We start from the raw sequence: 20,015 nt of genomic DNA, 5'->3' as shown, positions 1-20,015 counted from the left end.
CAAGATTCGCTAGTTGATGTCCCAGCTCACGAAGGAGGGGAATAGTTTGAAAGGGAGGACGGTATTTGAAGATTTTTTGTTTGTTATTATCGTTAGAAGGGAGGTTGTAGTTCAATTGAGACTTGCAAGATAGAAGATAGTGATCAGACCAGGGAACTGGGGTGTAAAAAATAGAGGTGTCCGTGAAGAAACTGTTAGTAAAAATCAGGTCAAGGGCGTGTCCTGCTTTATGTGTGGGGTGGTTTACTTGGGGGGTAAAATTTAGACTAGAGAGCAGGTCTAGTAGGGTTTCGAAGCTTGGGGAACTGGGGATGGCATCAGAGTGAAGGTTGAAGTCACCCAGGATGATGGAAGGTTTTTTCGTGTTGATGTTTGTAATGAGGAATTCCAGGAGTGGGGAGATGTTGCTGTTTAGTAGTTTGGGTGGACAATATACAAGGCAAATTTGTAGGAATTGAGAGTCGAAAAGAGCTACTTCATATTGTTTTGGGAGGTTATGCGGAATCATTTTCATTGAGAGGTGTTTTTTTATATGAAATAAAAGGCCTCCTCCTCTTTTGTAGTTACGAGGAATTGAGAAGGTGTCATAGTTAGTGTGAACTAGGTGGTTCAGAAGTACTTGATCGGTGTTTTTTAGCCAGGATTCTGTTATAGCGAGGAAGTCAGGGTTATTTTCTTGTAATAAGTCGGAGATTAGCATGTGTTTTTTTGATAGGGATTGAGCATTGATGAGGAGGAAGGTGAGACATAATAGGTTTTTGTTATTTTCAAGAGGGGGATGTTAATAAGGTGTTTGCGCCTGATTTGGAATGGAGGGATGGTAACAGACATCATCTTAGTAGAGGAAAATAATTTTGATGTGGTTTGATTGAAACTTGCAGAGGATGAATGCGGAGGCTGGAGAGATGTCCGAGTGAGGCTAGCAGAGGATGAATGTGGAAGCTGGAGAGATGTCCGAGTGAGGCTAGCAGAGGATGAATGTGGAAGCTGGAGAGATGTCCGAGTGAGGCTAGCAGAGGATGAATGTGGAAGCTGGAGAGATGTCCGAGTGAGGCTAGCAGAGGATGAATGTGGAAGCTGGAGAGATGTCCGAGTGAGGCTAGCAGAGGATGAATGTGGAAGCTGGAGAGATGTCCGAGTGAGGCTAGCAGAGGAAGAATGTGGAAGCTGGAGAGATGTCCGAGTGAGGCTAGCAGAGGATGAATGTGGAAGCTGGAGAGATGTCCGAGTGAGGCTAGCAGAGGATGAATGTGGAAGCTGGAGAGATGTCCGAGTGAGGCTAGCAGAAAATGCAGGCAATGAATGAGAATGAGAGACGGTTGGAGAAGAAGTAATGGAGAAAGTAGCGTTCTGGGCGACTTTGTTTATTGGTTTGCCTTACTTAAGAACTCAGTGGCTGCACAAAGGGGCGCACAAAGGGGCCAGCCCCTTTGTTGCGCTCCTTCGGCGCGCGACGCAGGCGCGCGGCGCCTTCGGTCCAGTTAATTTAAGTTGTGACGCCGGGATTTTGAAAATCCCTCTCTGTTTGGATTGGCTGGTTGCTGTGGGAGGGTCCGATGGGCGGCGCGGCTGGTGGCAGGCAGGCAGCGCGATCGGAGGCTGGGCTCGCCGGGGCAGGGGAATAGGAAGGCCTTACCCCGACGGGTCTGGGCGCCGATCGCGCAGGCCTTCTCTCCCTTGTATTCGGCAGCGGCGGCAGCAGCAGCGGAGAAGCGGAGGTGAGCAGTTAAAGGGACGCGGCGCCTTCCGTCCAGTTAATTTAAGTTGTGACGCCGGGATTTTGAAAATCCCTCTCCGTTTGGATTGGCTGGTTGCTGGTGGGAGGGTCCGATGGGCGGCGCGGCTGGTGGCAGGCAGGCAGTGCGATCGGAGGCTGGGCTCGCCGGGGCAGGGGAATAGGAAGGCCTTACCCCGACGGGTCTGGGCGCCGATCGCGCAGGCCTTCTCTCCCTGGTATTCGGCAGCGGCGGCAGCAGCAGCGGCAGAAGCGGAGGTGAGCAGTTAAAGGGACGCGGTGCCTTCCGTCCAGTTAATTTAAGTTGTGACGCCAGGATTTTGAAAATCCCTCTCCGTTTGGATTGGCTGGTTGCTGGTGGGAGGGTCCGATGGGCGGCGCGGCTGGTGGCAGGCAGGCAGCGTGATCGGAGGCTGGGCTCGCCGGGGCAGGGGAATAGGAAGGCCTTACCCCGACGGGTCTGGGTGCCGATCGCGCAGGCCTTCTCTCCCTGGTATTCGGCAGCGGCGGCAGCAGCAGCAGCAGAAGCGGCAGAAGTGGAGGTGAGCAGTTAAAGGAGGCCCGCCTCTTGAGGCATGGGCCGTATAACTGGGCAGACGTGCGGCAGGCAAGAGGGAGGGGGGAGGGGGGCACAGCCTAGGTGCGGAGAGGGGCGGACAATGGGATTAGGGGCCAGTTCAAACCTGGGCATGAGCCAATGAGACAAGGAAGGCGGCGTCTCCGAGCTCGGGTACTTAGAGGTAGGGCGGGGTGGGGGGAGCACATTTGCAGCCTGGAAGCGAGAGCAATGTATTGCTTTACCCCTCGCTCTCTAAATTGCTAGGAAGTGGGCAGGCTTCATGTCTACCATGCTACCTCAACATCCTGTGGATGTGCTTTGTTATACCTAAGTAATCTGACAATTAAAAAGTAGCCAGCATTCCGTAGTTGGGAATTCTGATGATATGTCTGTGGGACAGCGGTATGGCATTTGAGTGCTCAGCCAGGTTAACAGGATGGTTTTATATTAATCCTAAAGGTGATATTTAGCATTCGGTTACCATTTAAAGGGACAGCTGTCCCATGTGCACGTTTATACTGAATTATAAGGGGTACAGGACCCTCAGCTTGATAGATATGATTTAGGCTGCGCTATGCAGCTCTATTCAAAGTAAATTAAATTAAATTATTAATGAAAGGTTGGCTTACATCTTAGCATGGTATTGTGGTTCTCATGGGAAGGGCTTGCCAGCAGAGGTCAGCACATGGCAGCGGCCATTTTGGGAGTTTAGCACATGGCAGCGGCCATTTTGGGAGTTTAGCACATGGCAGCGGCCATTTTGGAGGTCAGCACATGGACTTTCAGGATTTTCTTTTTTTTTTTTTTTTTTTTTTTATTACTTTCCTTTTACTCCCCAGGCCCCCCCCCCCCAATGCGCTGGCACTCCCGCCTCCCCCCAGAGTCCGGCCGCCCCTCGCCCCCCCCTCCACCTTCCTCAGATGCCCCCACCCCCATCCTGTTCCCGTCCAGCCCCCCCAAACTTGCCGGGCCCAAACGTGCGCCCAGCCCCAGCCCCCCCCCCCCCCCCCGGCTCCTTGCACCCCTCCCCCACCCCCCCCTCAGCAGGTGTGCGCACACCCACATTTGGCTACCTATTCATATGCCCCCCCCCCCCCCAAAACTGTGCGAGATCTAACCATTTATTATGTCTACACAGCATGGCTACCACTCAGTTTGCTATGGCTTTTGCCCTGTCCGCACTTATGCCGGACCAGGCTCAGGCTCTAGCCAAGCGAGCACGTCGGAAGCCAAGCAAATTGCAGGAAAACTTTGCGGCAACGCCAGAAGTCGAAAAACGTAAGACCAAGACACAGAGGAATAAGAAGAGGAAATCCGCAAGCACACGACAACCGCGTAGCATCAGCCATTTGGGCTGCTATGTGCCGGAGCAGCCCCCTCCACGGGGCATGACCCCTGCAGCACCGACCCCTGCAGCACCGCCACGAGAGAACTTCGGCAATGTTACCGAACGACAGCTGCGTCAGCTCATGGACCAAACCTGGTCAGCGGCTGCTATCCATGGCACGGACAGGGTGAAGGCAATGCTGGATGCCTTAACGCATACCACTAGCCCATCCCCTGGCTCAGTGCCCATCGGTCCACAGCACGGTGCAGCGGGCAGCTCCAACAGTTCAGCTGGCAACACCCAGCCACCAGCACGTCAACAGACAGCTCATGGACAACACGGGCAACCGCAAGAAGGACAGAACTGTGAGTACCCTGATTTAAACCGGGGCCAGGGTAATGTGCAGGTACCCCCAACACAGCCCAGTTACCCACCACCAAGGAATGGCAGCGAAGTGTGGCTGGGGCCACAAAGCGCTCCTACTGACAATTTCGCTGCTATGAAAGCTATTTTCGATAACTGGCATGGGCAGGGTAATGCTAACACTAGCCCAACACAGGAAACAGGGCAGTCAGGACGACCCATGGGGGATATTTTACTTGTGACACCAACCCCAGCCCCAGCTACAGCTGTTGGAACACCAACCACAGCTACAGCGGTTGGAACAACGGTGGGTCAGCTGGGGACCAATGGGCACAATACCACTGGTAGCTCAGCCACGAATGGCAATAACGCTGCACAATACACATGTACAGTGGGCTCACTAACCGCGCATGTGTCAGAGGCGTTAAAAGAGAAATATGGCGCAGCGAATATGTAGATATATTCGAGCTGCTCAGGAAAGAAGGGGAGGGTTCCGATCCCAAATGCCACGAAGCGTGCAAACTCTCAGCTAGGGAGAAACCCTGCATCGCTAAGACGCTAGCTAATTGGTCAGCAGGATTCAGAATTCTGTCATCCATCATAGGTCAAAAATTTCCTGAAAAATGTTGCTCCTTAATTGCTTACCAGGACGTCATTTGTGGTGCTTATCGCACATATGGCGGTACGGCTTGGTTGGAGTATGGTGCAGGAGGTTGTCCCTGGCTTCGCTGGCAATGCATACCAGCCGAGTACATGGTTAACTCCTCGCCAACATACTTTTACGGGAAGATTTCCATTTCGGCAAGGTCAGCCCTTTCGTCAAGGGCAAAGGTGGGGGCAAGCCACTAGATTTAGGGGTGGGGGGACTCCCATCTGTAGGCTGTTCAACTCTGGTTTTTGCAGATTCGCTGCTGCCTGCAAATTCAGACACGCCTGCATGGGATGCGGTGCAGGCCACCCTCAAACAAAATGCTCAAGGGGAGGAACCATCCCCCACACAGAGCAACAATAAATTCATTAGAGCACCTACCCCCATTAAGATACATAGCTTGCAGGTCTGTTTAAAGGGTTATCAGCCCAAGGAGGCCAGATGGCTATACAAAGGGTTTTCCCAAGGTTTTCATATACCTTTCATGGGGCCAGAAACCGCCACAGAGGCTAAGAATCTCTTATCTGCGAGGAATAATGAAGAGGTCATTGCACTAAAGATCAAAAAAGAAAGCGACATGGGTAGGTTGGAAGGCCCATTCAAGGACAAACCTCTACCTCATTTTAGGATTTCCCCTCTGGGGGTGGTTCACAAAAAAGAGCCAGGGGAATTCCGAATGATTCACCATTTATCCTTCCCAGAGGGTGGGTCAGTGAATGATTACTTGGACCCCGAAGCATGCTCGGTTGCCTACGCCTCATTTGACCAGGCATTAGACATGGTGAGGCATTGGGGGCAAGGGGCATGGTTGGCAAAAGCCGACATTGAATCAGCCTTCCGCTTGCTTCCAATACATCCAAGCTGCTTCCATCTGTTGGGGTTTCAATTCCAAGGTAAATATTACTTCGATAAATGCCTCCCGATGGGCTGCTCTATATCTTGCGCCTACTTTGAGAGGTTTAGCACATTTGTGCAATGGGCTGTAGAGCAGGACATCGGGAAAGGGATAATCATACACTATTTGGATGATTTTCTGTTTACCGGCCATAGGGACACACAGGCCTGTGCGCAAGCCCTCGAAGCATTCACCCGGAAAACTGACGAATTAGGCATTCCGCTAGCTAAGCACAAATCAGAAGGACCGTCACAAAAATTGTCATTTCTCGGTATCAAAATTGATACTCTGCAAATGGTCACACGCCTACCGCCCGCAAAAATAGCAGCGTTACGGGCCAACATATCTACTACCGAACAATCACGCTAAAACAAATGCAGTCACTCATTGGTCACCTCAATTTCGCTTGCAAGATCATGCCCATGGGTCGCCCCTTCATGAGAAGATTGTCCCAAGCCACAGCAGGTATTCGCAGGAGCCATCATTTCATTAGAATCACCAAGGAGCTCAGGGAGGACCTCATAGTATGGAAGACATTCCTAGGGGAATATAATGGGCGGACAGTTTGGAGGGACCCGATCATGACCAATAGGGAGCTGCAGCTCTACACCGACGCAGCGGGGAGCGCTGGATTTGGGGCCTATCTGGCTGGGAAATGGTGCGCGGAACGATGGCCAGTACAGTGGGAAGCCATGGGTTTACTCAGAGACATCACTTTTCTCGAATTGTTCCCCATTGTTGCAACAATACACATGTGGAAAGCATGTTTCCACAACAGAAGAGTGGTTTTTTGGTCAGACAACATGGCGGTTGTACAGGCGAAAAATTCTCTCACCGCTCACTCCCCTAGGGTCATTAGGCTATTGCGGGATTTAGTACTGCTCTGCCTGCGCATTAACCTGGTCTTTAAGGCTAAGTACGTTCCGGGGGAAGCTAACGGCATCGCTGATGCATTGTCTCGTTGTCAGTGGTCTCGTTTCAGATTCCTGGCCCCGGAAGCAGAGCATCACCCTTATCACGTCCCTCCGCGGATTTGGGAATTAGGGTGCCCGGAATCGCCTCCATATTGAGATCGGCTCTGGCAGAGTACGGGGAGAGCATATGCACGCGGCTGGAGCCTGTTCCAAAAATTTTGCCAATCAAATAACACGCAAGTTCAAGGGACAATGACAGAGAGAAATGTAACAGAGTTCTTGCTCTACCTCAAGAACTCGGGAGTATCAAGAGCACAGGCAGGGCACATGTAGCTGCTATTGTTTTCGTCTCCAAACTATGGGGGATAGGCTCAATTAGCAACTCCTTTCTCATAAAAAAGATATTAGAGGGTTGGCGGAGACAAGAACCAGTCAGAAGGGACGCCAGAAAGCCTATCACACCAATGCTGCTACAAGCACTGGTAAAGGAGCTCCCCAGCCTAGTTTGGGACAATTATGAGGTAAAGCTATGGACCGTGGCTTTTTCACTAATGTTCTTTGGTGCATTTAGAAACAGCGAGCTTATCCCGAGGGCAAAGGTGACCACCAGGGCATCGGATGGGGGTCTCCTGATAGAAAACATAAGGCTGTTTAATGAGACAGTACAGATCTTTCTCAGGCGAGCAAAAACTGATCAACGGGCAGTAGGTCGCTGGATTACATTATACCCTGCTCATACGGGGGTGATATGCCCCGTAAGGGCTACAACAGAATACCTCAAAGTACGCCCGCTGGGGGGAGGGCCCTTTCTAAAACACAAAGATGGCAACGCGCTATCGCGTTACCAGTTTATCAGTATGCTACGCAAAGGCTTGGAAAAGATAGGGGAAGACGCGGGAGCTTATCACACACATTCATTCCGAATAGGCGCAGCATCCTTCGCCAGCAGCGGTTTAAGCGAAGATCAAATTAAGGCGCTAGGGCGGTGGAAATCCGGTAAATTCAAAACATACATGCGCCCCAATAACCAGACACCCCAATGAACAGTCTCACTGAGAAACATAAAAAGCATATATTTACCGTCCTGTTGCACATAACCGTTTTATTTTGTCTATCATAGACTCGCCAGCGGGGAGCGCGAAAGTGATATGGATCATGGGGCACTCGTACATTTATTGGGCGCACATTAGAACCAAGAGAAAGACCTCCAGCGAGCAGATGGGCATACCTCGTAGCAAGGCCAGCTTATTCTGGCTCGGTAAACGAGGGATGAGGGGTCCAACTAATGCCTGGCATCCTCCAATACGCCAGGCAACTACCACAGCCTGATATCATCTGTCATTTGGGCGGTAACGATTTGGTCGCAGTCAAAAACATTGACTTAGTAATCACGATCAAGAAGGACTTGACTGCAATTAAGGCTATATGGCCAGCCGTGGTATTGGTATGGTCCCACATTAACCCCCGATTGGTATGGAGGGACGCGAGGTCGCATAAATCCATCGCAAAAAGCAGGCGCAAATTGAATAAAGAAGTGGGGACGTGGTTGAGAGCTATAGGGGGATATGTCATCAAGCATGATGATATTTCGCTCTCATGTTCAGGCATTATAGGCCGGATGGGGTTCACTTATCAGACGTTGGGGTAGATATCTTCATCCTTGCACTGCAAACGGCCACAGCAGCTTTAATTAATTAGTGGGGGTAGAAAACAAGTAAGGTTTTACTGTTTCCTACTTTGGCGGGTGCCCTCACCGGACCATAAGGGGATGTATCGCTGCATAGAGGGGAAGTTTTTGGTGTTGGGGGAGGGGGAAGGGGAGGAGCACAGCACCAAGGACTTTGCATAGGGGGAAAGCGGGGGCATGGATATAACTAAGCATGGCGGAGACCGAGATAATGGCCGGTCTGGGGGTGGCCCAATGAAGGCCTGGCATAAGCAATAACCGCGGCCCGCAAGGCCAGCATGGCGGAGACCGAGATAATGGCCGGTCTGGGGGTGGCCCAATGAAGGCCTGGCATAAGCAATAACCGCGGCCCGCAAGGCCAGCATGGCGGAGACCGAGATAATGGCCGGTCTGGGGGTGGCCCAATGAAGGCCTGGCATAAGCAATAATCGCGGCCCGCAAGGCCAGGGGTGGGAGGAGGCGGCAGAATACTGCACGGAGCGGCAGTAGCCACGGAGGCGTTCACGGAGCGGGATGCCAGTGGCGGGTGTTCCCCTTCACGGAGCGGAAGGCGGGATTGGCATTCACGGAGCGGGGTGCCAATGGTATACCACCTTCACGGAGCGGAAGGATGGAGGGCTGCCGTCTCCAAAAAAGCATTGGGGTGGGAAGAACAAGCAAGGTACCGGTGAGGGCGTGGCATTTAGCTAATGCCAATTGATTAAGCTGCTGCAATATAAAGTAATAAGGTTATAATGTAAAATGCTGGCTGTGGCCGTTTCTTCCACTTAATAAAAGTTATCTTGGCTTACCTACTCTGTGTCGCGTGGTCAAGGGTGGGAGGGGCGGTCGTCCGTGAGCTACGGCGTGCCAGAGTTAAGGGCAGTTATTGGTTATTTATTTGACTATGTTTTACCATGTTTATAATTGTGCTTTTTAAATTTAATTTTAGAATGATTTGATAGTTTTAAATTATTTAATTGTACATCATATTGATTTATTTGCTTAAGATTTGTGATTAATCAAGTACCTAATAAACATAAAGATAAACATAAATATATTAATTCAATCCCTTTTTGTGCCCATTATCAAGGACTTAATTTTTGGCAGAACAACTCAGAATGGTGTCTTTTTTCTGTAACCCAAGAAAATGTATATCAGTTCTGGCACCCCTGTGGAAACAGACCAGAGCCAATAGTTACATGGATCATTTATGGTCATGCAGCCCTTGGAGGAAGCAGAGAAGAACAAAAATTGTTGAAGCTACTTACCCTTTGATACTTGGCTTTGATTTTTGCAATTTCCCAACACAATTTAGGAGGCTGTGAGGGTCAACAGCCAAGATAAAAAAAAAAAAGTCCTGGTGTAAATGCCTGTCAGCTCCACTACTTCTCTCACTTCAGGCTGTGTGGGCTTCCTGCTTATCATGCCATTAACCCAGGAGGGGGGAAAGGGCTGAGAGTGAATGAGATGATAAAGGGGCGTGAATGATGAGATCAGAGGGAGGGGAAGGAAAATGAATGAAGACATCAGAGAGGCTGTAAGTTGCATAGGGGAGAGGAAGAAAGAGTGAATCAGGGGATCAATGAGGCTGTGGGGTGTGACTAAGGGGATCATATGGACTATTAGATGTGACTGAGATGATCATAGTAGGAGGGCAGTCTGTGAGTAAAGTGATTGACTGGAGAGGCTAGAGCAAAAAAGGAGGGGGCAGGGGACAGGATTGCGTGCAATGGAGGGAGAGAAGCGAGTGGATGAGGAGGGCATGTGATATTGCTCCCTTCCTTCCACTGCCAAGAAGGCAAAGAGCAGGCCTCATACCCCTGTCCAAGGAGACTGAGAATAATGGACAGTGCACACCAGTCTGCTCCTACTCCCTAATCATAGAGGTGAGCCAGCTGACTCTGGCTTGAAGATCAGGGTTGAACTTTACTGGCCAAGGAAGGAGAAGAGGAGAGTTGCTGGAGAGGGTAATTTTTTTTTAGGGAGAGGAGGGGCTCAAGGATCACCAGGAATAGAGGGTTACACTTGTGGGCTTTAAGACCATTGTGGGGCGGGGGAGGGAACCACTGGCAAATTTATAGGAGAGAGGAGCTCGGAATGCATGATCAAGATCAACAGGTTAGAGAGGAGGAGGGTTAGAGAGAAAAAGCCCCATTCTTTATATCTGCCTTCTCCTCCTTACCCCAGTGATCCTGCATCCCAAATCCCCAGCCATCCTTCACCTACCAGTGCTCATCGAACATCTTAAGCATGTGAAGTAGTGTTTGGGTATTTGTGTGTGAGACAGAGAGAGGTCACGCCTAGCCCTGGCCCCACTTGTCTCACCTCCTTCCGCAGTTCCACTTCCTATTTGTCTACAAATTAAGCCCTGATTACATAGCAGGTGGACAATTTTATAACAAGCCATTTCCATGGGCAAGGCACTGTTTTATCTGTAGAAAAGCCTTTGGAAATCATTCTCACTGTGGGTAAGCTACAGCTATTTCGAAAATTGCAGTGTATAGCTGCACATCCATCTCAGCAATGAAGTCAGCAGCTCTGATTCTATGACTGCATGGGCTTCACTGGCCTCCTCGCTTGGAAGATGCAGCAGACGTTTCTTCCTGCCTACTTATTGAAGTCAAATTCTTTGAAAACAAAATTATTTTTGTTTAAATAAACATGCACACTGAAATGTGATAAAGATTTTGGAAAATTACAACTGTATAAACTACAAATGTTGCAGTTACATCCAGATGTTGCTAATACAGAGCCTTGGAAAGACTTAGATGCCCAGATACACAAGGGACGCTGGCCAAAATGTCTGGATTTAGCACTGAGCACAGATTTAAACCAAGCAATCTGAAACTGAGTTTATCATGTGGAAGACTGAGTGCAATGTGGTCTCACCAATTTTCCATGATAAAAATTTCTTTGGATCCCTGAAGATCATGCATACCCTTTCAGATCTCCCATGTCTCTCCCTTTCTTCCACATATACTCTGCATTTAAGTAATTTTTGTCTATCTATTTGTATTGTAGGGATGTGCAGAGAGAAAAATTTAGTTTAAGCTCATGTATTTGTTTCTTAAGTCAAAATAACTTATTTGGTTTATTTCAAATGAAAAACTTATTCTATTTATTTGTTTTATTCATTCATTGGTTTTCCATTAAAGTCAACTGAGGAAAGGAATCTAGCTCCAGAATTGGGGTTTTCTAATCATTTCTAATGAAACTTCTGGGTAAATATCATCAGAAGGGAGAAGGCACTTCAATGCATCAAAGCAGTTTCAATGTGCGACTAAATATGATCCATAGCAGCAGTGACTGCAGTACTCCACGGCATCATGAAAGGAACAAAGTAGCAGCAAGAGTGGCCAGTAAACCCCAAGTCTCCAAAGGTGGGACAAAGGTGGGACAAAGGACACTGTCAGTGACATGAACCCCTCAAGGATGCATGAGATGAACAAAGCAGCTCAAGTATAATATGAACAGCAAAAGACAACATGAAAGGGGAAGAAAACAGTAATATAGGGTCAAAGCAGCTGCAACATTTGCATGATGACCCCAAGGAATCATGAGAACAACAAAGAACCTACCCATAATGGAAAGGAACACCCCAAGGCCTGAAATGAGGGGCAAAGGACACCAACCAAATTGGTACAAAGCTCTAGGCAGTGAAAAGCCAGAGGAAATCCCTTGAGCAGGACTCATGCCATTTCTGTATGGCATCATTAGAAGGGACTGGAGGTTCAGGCTTGGAGCTGGTCCTTCCCTTTGCTGTGTCCAGCCTCAAACTTGACAGTATCATTTCCCTACTCTACTTCCTCAATGGAGACTAAGATGCTACTAACTAGGGGGCCGAAGCAATACAGTGCGCTGAGCCAAGCACGCTGTTAACCTGCAGTTGGACACGAGTAGAATAGGCGCCAATCAATCCCCTAATGCAATAAGGGGATTAGCTCATATTCAACGCGCGTCCAACGCGGAGTGAATCTAATAGCGCTCTTCATATGCAAATGCATGTGAATGAGGCTGTTAGGCATTCACTCCCAATGCAAAAAAATAAAATGTGCATCTTGGATGCACATTTAACTGTCATCTATTAACGCCTGCCAGCAGCAGGCGTTAATAGCTGTGCGCATAAAAAAATAAATAAATAAATAAAAGAAATAAAAGTAAAAAAAAAAAATTGACAGTCGGACCCATCACGAAAACAGATGCCGAGTTTATCGACATCGGTTTACCTTACTGGCAGAAAGGAAAACCGACGCCGATAAACCCGGCGTTGGTTTTCGTGACTACCTTTTGCCACTAAAAACCAACGCCGAGTTTATTGGCATCGGTTTTCCTTACCGGCGGAAAGCCAGGAAAACCGACGCCGATAAACCCGGCATCAGTTTCCCTTACTACCGTATGCCGGTCGGGAAAACCAGCGTTGGGTTTATCAGCGTTGATTTCCGTGGCTGTCCGCCAGTAAGGAAAACTGACGCCGAGTTTATCGAGATTTCCCCCTAGTGCACCTTAATAAAGGTTTATAAACTTTATTTCCAGGAACTTGTTAAAATCTTTTTTAAACCTAAACTAACAGTTTTCACCACCTCCTCCTCCACTGAATTCCAGAGTTTAATTATGCATTGAGTAAAAAAAAATATTTTTTTCCTATTTGTCTTAAATGTATCACCTAGTAACTTCATTGAATGTACCCTTGTCTTTGTACTTTTTGAAAGAGTAAACAACCAATTTGTGTTTACCCATTTCACTCCACTCATTATTTTATAGACCTCTATCCTATTTCCCTTCAGCCATTTCTTATCCAAGCTAAAGAAGCTTAACCTGTTTAGCCTTTCCTTAGAGGGGACTCGTTCCATCCCCTTTATTATTTTGTTCACCCTTCTCTGTAACTTTTCTAATTCTGCTATATCTTTTTTGAGAAGTGGTGATCAAAACTGTACACACTAGTCAAGGTGCACTTGTACTATGAAGTGATACAGAGGCATTGTGATTTTTTTTTTGTTTGTTTGTTTTATTCTCCATTACTTTCCTAATTATCCTAACTGCCACTGCACACTGAGCAGAGGATTTCAACACATTATCCACAATGCTGCCTAGATCCTTCTCCTGGGTGGTGACTCCCTATGTGGAGCCTTACATTGTGAAGTTATAATTTGGGTTGCTCTTTTCTCCAGGCGCAACTTATAAAATAAAGGTTAGGGGGCTTTAGGTAGGGCTAGGAGGTGGTAGGGCCACGCGCATGTTATAAAATCCAGGGTCGGCGCAGGCAAGGGGGTGCACACTAGTGCACCTTGCGCACGCCGAGTCCTAGGGGAGCCCCGATGGCTTTCCCCGTTCCCTCCGAGACCGCTCTGATTTTGGAGCGGCCTCGGAGGGAACGGGGAAAGCCACCGGCGCTCTCCTAGGGCTCGGCCCGCGCAAGGTGCACTAGTGTGCACTAGGGGTGTGCATTCGGATTGACCGCATTAGTAAAACGCAACTCATATTTTTTTTTTACTTAAAAAAATTGATTCGACATAAACGATCGGATTTCCCACATATCGAACATAGATATGTTCGATATGTGGGAAATCGCGATTGTTGAGCCAAAATAAAAATATAAACCCCCTCACCCTCCTTAATCCCCCCCCCCCGACTTACCACAACTCCCTGGTGATGGAGCGAGGAGTGAGGACGCCATTTCTGCAATCCTTGGCGAGAAGCATGTGACGTCGGCGGCACGTCGAGTGACGCCGGCGTCACGTGATTCCCGGCTCGTTCGCGCCGGACGGCTCGTTCGGCCCAAAAAGAACTTTTGGCCAGCTTGGGGGGGCCTCCTGACCCCCCCAAGCTGGCCAAAAGTTCTTTTTGGGCCGAACGAGCCATCCGGCGCGAACGAGCCGGGAATCACGTGGCGCCGCGTCACTCAGACGCGACGTCACGTGATTCCCGGCAAGTTCGCGCCGGGCGGCTCGTTCGGCCCAAAAAGAACTTTTGGCCAGCTTGAGGGGGTCAGGAGGCCCCCCCAAGCTGGCCAAAAGTTCTTTTTGGGCCGAACGAGCCGTCCGGCGCGAACTTGCCGGGAATCACGTGACGTCGCGTCTGAGTGACGCGGCGCCACGTGATTCCCGGCTCGTTCGCGCCGGACGGCTCGTTCGGCCCAAAAAGAACTTTTGGCCAGCTTGGGGGGGTCAGGAGGCCCCCCCAAGCTGGCCAAAAGTTCTTTTTGGGCCGAACGAGCCGTCCGGCGCGAACGAGCCGGGAATCACGTGACGCCGCGTCACTCGACGTGCCACCGACGTCACATGCTTCTCGCCAAGGATTGCAGAAATGACGTCCTCACTCCTCGCTCGATCACCAGGGAGTTGTGGTAAGTCTGGGGGGGGGGATTAAGGAGGGTGAGGGGGTTTAATTTTTTTTTTTGCACATATGTACATATACCCAACTCATTGGATTTTTTTTATGTCCATATTGGCCGCAAGTGGGACCCCCTTTCGGACATAAAAAATATGAACATAAAATTTTGCTCTGCACATCCCTAGTGTGCACCCCCTTGCGCGCGCCGACCCTGGATTTTATAACATGCGCATGGCTGCGTGCGCATGTTATAAAATCTGGCGTACATTTGTGCGCGCCGGGTTGCGCACACAAATGTATGCCCACGCGTACGTCTTAAAATCCGGCCCATTATTCACAATGATGCTTAAATCCTTTTACTGAGTGGTGACTCCTATAATAGAACCTTGCATTGTGTAGCTCTAATTTGGGTTATTCTTCCCTAAGTGCATCACTTTGGATTTGTCCACATTAAATTTCATTTGCCATTTGAATGTCCAGTCTCCCAGTTTGGCAAATGTACTCTTGAAATTTCTCACAATCCTCTTGTTAATAACGTTGCATAATTTTGTGTCATTGGTAAATTTGATTACCTCACTTGTTGTTCCCATTTCCAGGTCGTTTATAAATATATTAAAAAGCAGTGGTCACAGAGCAAATCCCTGGGGAACTCCACTATTGATCTTTCTCCATTAGGAAAATTTACCATTTAGCTGTACTCTCTGTTTCCTATCCACAATAGGACACTGACCCTCTATCCCATGACTTTTTAATTTCCTAAGAACTTTTTCATGAGGGCCTTTGTCAAATGCTTTCTGGAAATCCAGATACACTAATGGCCGGATTTTAAAACACTTACGTGCATAAAACCCGGGGATTTATGTGCGTGGCTGGGCCTTAAGCAGAAAGCACGCTGGGCCAATTTTCAAAGGGCCCATCCACGTGCGTAAACCCCCGGGACGCATGTAAGTCCCAGGCTTAGTGAAAGGGGCAGTCCTGGGGGTGGGGCGGGGCTAGAGGCACCTGGCACAGCAGGCGCGCGCATGTTATAAAATTGCGCGTCATGGGCCGGATTTTAAATGCCCTGCGCACGTAAATACGGCCGGATTTATGCGTGCAGGGCCCTCGCGCACTGGCGCGCCTATTTTGCATAGGCCGCCGGCGCGCGCACAGCCCCGAGACGCGCATAAGTCCCGGGGCTTCGTAAAAGGGGCGGGAAGGGGGCATGTCCAGGGGCGTGTCCAGGGTCAGGGGGCGATTTGGGGCGGGACCAGGGGCGTGGTGCCGGCCTGGGGGCGTGGTCGAGGCCTCCGGATCAGCCCCCGGGTCGGGTGATGGCGCGCTAGCAGCCCGCTGGCGCGCGCAGATTTACATCTGCTTTCAGCAGGCATAAATCTGCCAACAAAAGGTAGGGGGGGTTAGATAGGGCCGGGGGGGGGGGGGGTTGGGTTAGGTAGGGGAAGGGAGGGGAAGGTGCGGGGGGGTGGAAAGAAAGTTCCCTCCGAGGCTGCTCCGATTTCGGAACGGCAGCGCGCACCCCCTTGCACGCGCCGACCCTGGATTTTATAAGATACGTGCGGCTACACATGTATCTTATAAAATCCAGCGTACCTTTGTTCGCGCCTGGTGCGCGAACAAAAGTACGCGCTCGCGCAAATTTATAAAATCTCCCTCCACGTGTGTGTGCCGGGTAGCACACAAACATGGACACGCGCGCGCAACTTTCAAAAATCTACCCCTATATTAGCTGGCTAACCATTATCCACATATTTATTTACACTCTCAAAATATGTAGCAAATTTTTGAGATAAGACTTCTTTTGGCTAAATAAATGAATGGCAGCTAGCAAACACTAGGGTAGATTTTCAATGGGGTATGTGCGTAAGATACGTGTGTACCCCCCGAAAACCTACCCCAAACCCCCCCTGCGCGTGCCGAGCCTATTTTGCATTTGTTCGGCGGCACGCGCAAGCCCCGGGACGCGCGTAAGTCCGGGGGCTTGCATGGAGGGGCGTGTCGGGGGCGTGCCGGGAGTGACACGGTGTTTCGGGGGTGTGTCGCGAGTGATGCGGTGTTTCGGGGGCGGCACCACGGATGTGGTTTCGGCCCAGGGGCGTTCCAGGGGTGTGGCCGCGGCCTCTGGACCAGCTCCCGGACTGGAACATGGAGCGCGGCAGCCGGCCCGGCGTGCACAAAGTTACGCCTGCTGGAAGCAGGCGTAAATTTGCCAACAAAGGTAGGGGGGGTTAGATAGGGCCGGGGGGGTGGGTTAGGTAGTGGAAGGGAAGGGAAGGTGCGGGGGGGTGGAAGGAAAGTTCCCTCCGAGGCCGCTCCAATTTCGGAGCGGCCTCGGAGGGAACGGAGGCAGGCTGCGCGGCTCGGCGCACGCAGGCTGCCGATTTTATGCAGCCTTGCACGTGCCGACCCCGGATTTTAATGGATACGCGTGGCTACGCGCGTATCTATTAAAATCCCGCATACGCTTGTTCGCGCCTGGTGCGCGAACAAAAGTACGCGTGTGCGCAGATTTATAAAATCTGCCCCACTATCTATAAGAAGTTGTGTCTGCTAAAATGAAATATTTCTCTAACAGGATCAAGACAGCTGACAACCACTCAAGGTAACTATTCAAAGCTATTGCTCAAAATTCAAATCAAACTACTCCTCTACCACCAGACAACTCTTCTTGTTCAGCTAATTCTTTTGCCATCTTTTTCTCAGATAATATTAGGTATTTAACTGTTGATACCGGGCTGGGAAGTTCTTTTCGTACCTGCTATGTATGTTTGAATTCCAGAATTTTTTTTTCACTGGTTGACCTAAATAACTGTAGCGCTTGGCCTTTCAACCATAGATTAAAAGATAATCCAGCAAAATCAGAAGCTTTGCATATCTGCCACCGATTCTCTGAACAAACTTTAGTTCCAGCAATGCTTGGTACTCCGATACTACTTAAGAATGTTGCAGCTGCCTTAGGAGTACATCTCTAGCAGACTTACATTGGTTACCCATCGAATACAGGATAAAATACAAAGCCTTATGCACCATACACAAACTAATATATGATAAAGAAGCATACTGGCTAAACACAGCCTTACGAGTACACGTTCCACAAAGAAACCTCCGCTCAGCAAACAATGCACTACTAACAATCCCTTCAGTAAAGTCAGCAAAATTGACCTAAGTGAGAGAAAGGGCTGTATCATTGGCTGGGCCCATACTATGGAACACGATGCCCCCCGAACTCAGATTACAGAATAATCTCAAAACTTTTAAGAAAAATCTAAAAACATGGCTCTTTAAAAAAGCCTTCACTAAAGAGTGTGGAGGGTAGAGAATGAAAGTACAGGGTAATGCAGATGAGAAAGAATTTACTCAATCCTACATTTAAGAAGTAATATTTCAAAGCGATAGTAACTCAATAATATACCTGGACTTGACCAACATTACTCAAATAATGATTTTATTTATGAAATTGTAACCAAACTTTATTGGCACCTGTTAGAATGTAAGATATCCTACATTTACTTACCTTAGTCTATGTGCCTATTTGTAAACCGTTGCGATGGTATATAACTTAGCGACGGTATAGAAAAGTTTTTAAATAAATAAATCTATGATTGCCCACATTTCCAGTATAGTTCTAAAAGAATTTTACTTTCTTCATTACATATGTCAGCTATGACCATTATTAGAACCCTCTAATTTAAAACTGTTGGTTCATGCTTTTGTTATCACAAGTATCAACTACTGCGACTCTCTCTTACTGGCCTTACCCTCTTTTCAACCAAAACATTTACAATTTTTGCAAAATACAGTTGCAAAGGTGATTTTTAATTTAAGAAAATGTGATAATGTGACTCCTATTTTGAAAATCTTACATTCATTGCCTTCTTTGTGTCAAATAAAGTTTAAAATATCGTGCCTAACGTTCCATACACGTCAATTTGGAGTACCTTTATATCTTTCCAAATTATTAAACCCTTACTCTCCAGCCCATTCACTATGTTCTTCACAAAAAAATATTTTATTTCTTCCACCTCCTTCTGTCATTAGGATGGAATCAACTTGAGAAAATTCATTAAACTACCAAGTTCTGGCCTTCTAGAATTCCTTCCCACTGGATATTCGATTGGAGAAAGATTTTATGAAATTCCAGAAGGCAATAAAAATATGGGGGGTTTTTTTGTCAGGCTTTTGAGGACAGTTATTGATGGAACAACCTGTGAGTCACCTATAATCAACCTGACAGAGCTATTTTTTGGCTTCTTATGTTGTGATGTGTCTTTGTAATTTTGTTAAATTCTTTTGTTTTATTGTCATTTTTTTTAGATTAGACAACTATTTTATATATTTTTTAGTGCACCACTGCTTGGATAATTTCTATAATGTGTTCAATAAATAATAATAATAATCAGCTTACTAGTGTACAAACTTGGGGGCCTCATTTTCTAAAGTATCGCAAGCCTGCAATACTTTAGAAGATGAGGGGCGGGGGCAAAAATGGGGGCAGACCTGTGCTAGCCGGAAGCGATCACACCGTCACGGTGTGATCGCTGCCGGTTTCACACCCAATAGCGCCACCATAGGAGGTGTAGCTATTGGGAGCGAAATAGGCTGTGAAAAGGCACTTACCTTTTCACTGTGTGCGCCGTCGTCACGGAGTTGGCCCCGGTGACGCCCCGACTCCTCCTCTTCCGGGGCCGACTCCGCCCCCCTTTTGGTATCGCACGCGAAAAGGGACATTTTGCATGCAAAATGTCCCTTACCGCGTGCGATACATTTGGAAAATGAGGCCCTTGGTGTCTTTCTAGGGCTGTTTCTCACAATGTGTGCAAAAATGTCTTTATCTCACACACACATATACAAAGTATCTGTATACACTGCTGACTGAATCCATTTTTTACATATAAAAAAGCTATCAAAAGAGAGCCAAGAAGGCTGGCAAGGCTGTACTTCACTTCAAACAGTCTGCAATACACTCTGCTCACTTGTGCTGCATCAGACAGAGTGACACAAAGTATATGTCTGCACCTGCTGGCAATTGCTTTAAGATCCAGTCCTACCCTGCTCCAGTGAACAGACAGAAAGCTGTGTTTCTGTCTCTCTGTCACAGTCAGTGTGAGCATTGACTGCAGCAGTGAAGATCTGAAAAAGCCCTTTGTCAATGCCAATGACTTAATTTTTCTTACACTCTAAGCTTCCAAACATAAAAATTTGTAAAATCCAACACAGCAAATGCAATTTCTTTGCATATGCTCACAATTTTCAGTGAGAAGACATCAATATCATTTGACCCAATTGGCAGCCATAGGGTTAGTTAAATAAAAATGCTTCAATTTAATTGGTCTTCCACCCTGTCTATTTCTCTAGGTATCCTGTCTTGGCACTGGAAAAGGTTGTTTTCTACAGTTATTAAGACTGAAAAGAGATTAAGGTTAACATTCAAATACAATGTTTAAATAATTATTTATAGAAAAATATTTATGAATTGTTTAATATAAAATATAATTTAAAACAAAATGTGGTTTAACTAATCTATACAATACATGTAGCTTAAATAAATTGCTTGAAAACGTTAACCATTCATAATAA

At 48.0% G+C, this 20,015-nt stretch overlaps 2 protein-coding genes across 2 annotated transcripts; both read left to right on the top strand.

Moving 5' to 3' along the window:
- Positions 1-3,418: 3,418 nt before the first annotated feature.
- Positions 3,419-19,619, top strand: LOC115083215. Its single transcript, XM_029587022.1, has 3 exons — positions 3,419-3,986; positions 7,563-7,700; positions 19,537-19,619. Exons 1-3 carry the CDS (start codon positions 3,434-3,436, stop codon positions 19,617-19,619), a joined length of 774 nt encoding a protein of 257 aa, XP_029442882.1. The 5' UTR covers positions 3,419-3,433.
- On the top strand, positions 4,421-6,764 carry LOC115084020. The gene is made up of 2 exons (XM_029588287.1): positions 4,421-5,799; positions 5,919-6,764. The coding sequence occupies exons 1-2, from the start codon at positions 5,118-5,120 to the stop codon at positions 6,596-6,598; spliced, it is 1,362 nt and encodes a 453-aa protein (XP_029444147.1). The 5' UTR covers positions 4,421-5,117; the 3' UTR covers positions 6,599-6,764.
- Positions 19,620-20,015: the final 396 nt, after the last annotated feature.

Source organism: Rhinatrema bivittatum, chromosome 2, assembly GCF_901001135.1.
Source record: "Rhinatrema bivittatum chromosome 2, aRhiBiv1.1, whole genome shotgun sequence".
Taxonomy (NCBI): domain Eukaryota; kingdom Metazoa; phylum Chordata; class Amphibia; order Gymnophiona; family Rhinatrematidae; genus Rhinatrema; species Rhinatrema bivittatum.
Note: the sequence above shows the minus strand (reverse complement) of the source record. Positions and strands in the feature narration are given on the sequence as shown.